We start from the raw sequence: 5,544 nt of genomic DNA, 5'->3' as shown, positions 1-5,544 counted from the left end.
GGCTGCTAGGCTTTCGAAGCCGCCCGAGGCCTGCCGAGCGCCCCCGCCCGGCGGCCTCCGCACACACGATTCTCAGCCCACACCACCGGGCGCCCAATCGCAACGGCGAAGGCCGATTCCCAGCGGGGCGCGGGGCCGGGACCTCCCTCCTCTCACCCCCGCGTGCCGCCCACACTGAGGTGGCGCTTTCCCGCCGCCTAGCAACCGCCGGCGCAGGGGCCTCTGAGAGGCGGGGCTTGCGTTCGCTCGCCGCTCGAGGCGCGACGCGCCGCAGCTCAACGTCGCGGTTTCCAGCCGAGGCTTCCTAGCTAAGCCTTGGCCGGATCGAATTGGCTGTACGGTCGTCACCCGCACCGCGGCCCGTTTGCGTCGGAGGAATCGGGCCCTAGCCGGCCGCCGTAGCCACCTTTCTGTAGTGGGCGGGGTCAAGGCCGGGTGACCCCTGCCGGAGACGCCGCTGCAAGCGACATGTTCAAGGTGAGAGAGTGGAGCCGGGTCACAGCTGTCACCGCCCCTTCCCGGCCTCCCGGAGCCCCCCCCCCCCCGCCCGCGCTCTAGTGGGCCTCTCCGGGGACCAGGCCTGGCTCGCCCCGAGGTTTTTTCCCGCCTCCGGGCCGGCTGCGTCCCGGCCCCGCAGTTCATTCAGCGGTCCGCTTGGAGCGAGGCGCTGCCGGGCTGAGGCGTGAGACCCGGGGGTGGGTGGGTGGGGCCCTTTGGGTTGTGCTTTCGTGAATAAAACACTTAAAAAATTAAAGTACAAAATATCCACCCTCCGTTTGGTGCCCTCTTGGCTTCGTGAGTACGGTTAGGCCACCTCAGGGCACTGCGGGGTTCGGTTCTAGTTGCCTGACAAGGTCAGGTTTCAGAACCTGGTGTATGAATGGGGGAGAGTCACCTTCAGAGAAGCTGCTGCAGGAGGTCGGGGAGGCTGGCATGGGAGTGGCTGGGTGAGAGGGAGAAGTTGGAACTTCTCTGCTATTTCCAGTGAACAGTATATAGTATGGATAGGTCAGCTCCCTTCTTTACATTCTATGAACTCGTGTCCTTTGAAAGAAATACACTTTTACAGGGAAGACTGTTTCGAAAATCTGTACACATGAAGGTGTTATTCTCCTAGTTTTAAAAAAAGTAAATGATATTTTCTATCATGAAAAACAAATCACAGGCTACTAGAAAGGAGTCTACAAAATCGAGTCTTGAAGAAGCAGTGCACCCATAAAATATTGCTAATGAAATCTCAGAATTACACTACTCATTTAAAAGTCTTATTGAGCTTCTGCAATGTGCTTTGGGTGCATTAGGACAGACAATAAAATCAGAACATGGATTTGGCCATCCAATCCTGGCATTGCCACTTTCTAGCTGTGTCACCTTGGACAAGTCACTTAACCTCTCTGAGCCTGTTTTCCTATTGGTGAAGTTGGGGAAATAACATCTACCTCTTAGGGTTGTTATAAGGAATAAGTTAGTATGTGTTAAGCGCTTGGAAGAGGTCCTGGCACATAGAAGTGACATCCAAGTATTTGCTTTTATTTTGTTTTCAGGCAGCTCACCGTTTAGTTAGGACAACAGATCCTGTAAGAAACTTGGTTCATTGATAAATATTTGTTGAACACCTATTATGTGCTAGGAGCTCGGCACAGCTTTAAGGTTGGAACAGCAAAGGATATGCTGTGATCAGTTTATATGGTTATCAATGTACTGTGGTAGTAAAAAGAGCAGGAATCTGTCTTACCAGGGGTTTGTGGTTATTGGCCCTTCAGAGGGTCTGTGAATAGCATTCAGGAGGTCCCTGAACTCTGAGAGGAAAAATACTCTTTTTCACTAATCTTTCACTGCAGTTTAGCATTTCCTTCAGTTATGAATGTAGATAACTCTTTGTTATCTATTTCCAGATAAAACAACGATTTATTATTTCTCACCATCTATAGGTTGGCTGGGCAGTTCTGCTGGCATCTCCCAGTGGCTGAATTCAGCTGGTGCTAGACTATGACGTGGACTTAATGCCATATCTGTGGGTCTAGGGCCCCTCAGTGTGGCCATCTTGGGCTTCCTAACATGGTTACTGGGTTCCAAGAAGGCTAGTCCTGATGCTAAACACCTGCTTGCGTCACATTTGTTGGTGTCATAATGAGTCATATGGCCAAGCCCAGAATCAATATGGTGGGGGACTACACAGAGCATGGATGTGAGGACATGTGGTTGATTGGGAGCAATTCATTTAATAAGCTACTACAGCAACAAACTACAGTAGTATTAGCAGTACCAGTCACCAGTCGAAGTTAACAGGACCAGTGCATGTCACAGACATTTTCATGTCACATTACAGTTGTTGCAGATCTCCAAATATCATTTATGCTCATCACTACATCAAAGTTATAGTTGTTATGACTCACTACTAGGTCTTTTTAGTATTAATGAGCTAATAAAGAAGCACATATTACTGTATCAGATTTTGGGTCTTAAAAACAATTATATTGTACTATAATTGGCATTTATGCAATTAGAAGCATTATTTTGAGAAGGGGTCCATAGGGCTCACCAGACTGCCAAAGAGGTCTATGGCACAAAAAAGGCAAGGGACCCCTGGGGACTTCAGGGGAGACAAGTTTTGAGAGACAGGAGTTCCTCAGGTGGATGAGCTGGGGAACAGCAGCAGTGGTACTCCATTGAGGAAGAGCCAGTAGCTCAGCTGTGCTGTATCAAGGGAAAGCTAAAGGGAGCTGAAATTGTTGAAATATGTGCTTTGAGTAGAAAAACTCACGACAGACCTTGGTGGGAGGAGGAGGAAGAGGAAGAGGGGAGGCCAGAGATTTTCGAGAAGCAACTTTTGATAAGTAGAAGTAGGAGCAAAAGAGTGATGTTTAGAAAATTAAGGGAGGAAAGTTTCAAGGACAGGCTTTGTTAGGGTGCTTCCAGTTGGGGAAACCCAATTGCTTAAATAGTAAGGAAAATTATCTCACAAAGTCCAGAGGAAAGGTGGACTCCGGTGGGTCAACGATGTCCTCAAGGTCCCCATCTTTTTTCTTGGCTTTCCGAAGTAAGATTGGTTCCCCTTATGGTTGCAAGATGACTGCCAGTAACACATGCTTTCCCATCCACTAGAGCAAGAGAAAGAGGACAAAATTCCCAGACTTGGATTACACTCTTCAGTCTGATTGGACCAGCGCCCCTGACCCAATAGCCAGTGCCAGGGGAATGCCATGCCCTGATTGGCTTAGACTAAACAGGATCAGCTCAGAATGGAATCACTACATTAATCACTGGGAGAGAAATGAATCCATGAACACAGTGGGGGAATGGAGACTGGATGTGCAATGACAATGTCTATTACAGAAAGATGAGTTAGATGGGTTTGGAGAAGTGTTCACTGTTTTGGGCAGTTTGGTTGGAAGGCTTTCACAATGTTTATACATGTAGGTTTACTGATGGAAGTGAAAGCTAGATTAATATGGGTTGGTAGCTGAAATATGAGTAAATGGGATTTATAAGCTTGACTGTCAAGGGAAGGAGGGAGAATATAGTAACTAGAGGGACATGTTTGGTCAAGATTCTAGAGTTGTTTTGTGGTTGTTCCGGTATTCAAGATTTGGCAATGTTTATGGCCTCGGGAGGAATGTAGGGAGGGAACTTTTATAAAAGAGAATTCCTTAGCTTTGAAAAGGAGGAGAGATAGTCCCTTCCACCTGTGAGATGGAAGGGAGCGAAGGATGACAGTAATTGTAGACTAGTGGTTCTCATCTGGATGGTATCACCTGCCTCGAGCGTGTTTTAGAAACTTGGTTGGTTCTTCACATCTTTAATTTAGTTGTGTTGAACATTCATATGCTGAAATATAACGCTTATAAGTCTCTCCTTTTTGTTCTCCATTGTGTTACCGTCAAATTAATATATGGGTCTCTTTTTTTTTGGACTTATGTATGTAGGTGGGTGATGAATTTTACTTCAAGATAGCAAGAGTTACTTAGAAAATTATTTGTCATAAAATGGCGGTGTCAGGTCTAGTAGGTGAGGACCAGTGCTTCTCAAGCTTTCATGTGCATGCGACTCTTGTTAAAATGCAGATTCTGATCCAGGAGGTCTGGGTGGGGGCCTCAGAGTCCTCATTTTCTAACAAGCTCCTGGGTGATGTAGATGTTGCTCGTCTCCTGTCATAGTAATATGCATAGTAAGAACTGAGGCAAACTGGTAGATGAATGGTTTCTTGTGTTTTCCAGGTGAGTGATTTTATGAGTGTGGTGGGATTTGGAAGAGGCATTGACTAAAGAACAAAAAAGATAAGTGAGAGGCTTTGAGGGCGCTGCTGAGAACTGCTACTGGCCCTTTCATGATCGCAGCCCGGGAGTGGGGCTGAGCGCATGGTAGGGCTTGATCAGCTTGGGTCAGCTAGGACTGGAGGGCAGAAGAGTTAATAGTATAGGTGTTGGTGGAAAAAGTACAGTTTGTGTGGCTAGTAATATGCATATACAATTAAAATATTTGTTTTAACCATTGTTTTGATTTAGCTGTCCATCTTCAAGTCAGTAGGGGGCACTGGTGGATCACAAAACACATTTGAAAAGCTGCCCAGTGTTTGCATTCTATTGCAGGAAGCAGCTTTTCCAGGTGCTGCTGCAAGAAGCTTGAATACTGACTACATACACCCAGTCTTCAGATTCATGTTACTAGATTTCATTTGTTGCACAAATGTTTATCACAGTTCATCTATGGGCTGGGCACTTTGCGGTACCTTGGCAGGTATAAATGAAAAGACCCATTTTTTACCTAGGAGAGAGTCCCCCAATTTGGCCACATATCAGAATTATTTGTGAGACCGTTTCCAAGGCCCTGACCATGGGTCGGATTTAGTTTTTAAGTGAGGTCCAGGAATCTCTAGTTTTGAGAAAGCCCCCCGAGATGACTGTGAAACTTGGGTTTCAGGAGCTCACAATGTAATTAGTGGCACAGACAGGAACAGTTCATTCAGATGCACTGGGATAAGTGCTCTGATGTAAAAGGGTTGGGGAAATGTAGAGCAGTAGGCCTCAACCTTGCCTGCATATTAGACCCACCTGGGTTGCTTTTATATGTCCCTGTGCCCAGACTGCACCCAGACCAGTGCTATCAGAATCTCTGGGGTTGAGATTTAGGCATCTAGTTTATAGGGCATATAGGGCATGTAGCCAACCTTGAGAACTACTGACTTAGAGGAACAAGCACCAGCAGGGGGCATCAGGAGACTTGATAGAGGAGAACATGCCTTTGAAGCTGAGCAGACATGGTTGAAAGGGCCTTCCAAGCAGAGCAGAAAAGCTCATGCAAGGACACAGAAGTGAGAGTTCAGTGCCAAGTTAAAACCGTGTTACCTAGGGTGAGACACTAAAGTGTCTCTGTAGCCACTCTGTAGCTGTGTCCTCATCTATAAAACAAGGATAAGACTAGTACCGGAAGCAGCCCCATAGCACAGGGAGATCACCGCCTGGAGGGGTGGGATAGGGAGGGTGGGAGGGAGGGAGATGCAAGAGGGAAGAGATATGGGAACATATGTATATGTATAACTGATTC

The 5,544-nt window shown here is 47.0% G+C and overlaps 1 protein-coding gene across 1 annotated transcript in view; it reads left to right on the top strand.

The window, feature by feature from the left end:
• Positions 1-246: 246 nt before the first annotated feature.
• Positions 247-5,544, top strand: part of APOO (apolipoprotein O) — a 57,393-nt gene continuing 52,095 nt past the window's right edge. Inside the window, exon 1 of the mRNA XM_065900841.1 lies at positions 247-477. Within this exon, the coding sequence (XP_065756913.1) occupies positions 469-477 (9 nt within the window). The 5' untranslated portion in view covers positions 247-468. The remainder of the gene's footprint in view (positions 478-5,544) is intronic.

The sequence above is a fragment of the Phocoena phocoena genome, chromosome X (genome assembly GCF_963924675.1).
Source record: "Phocoena phocoena chromosome X, mPhoPho1.1, whole genome shotgun sequence".
NCBI classification, from domain to species: domain Eukaryota; kingdom Metazoa; phylum Chordata; class Mammalia; order Artiodactyla; family Phocoenidae; genus Phocoena; species Phocoena phocoena.
The sequence above is the reverse complement of the archived record's forward strand: the minus strand, read 5'-3'. Positions and strand labels throughout refer to the sequence as shown.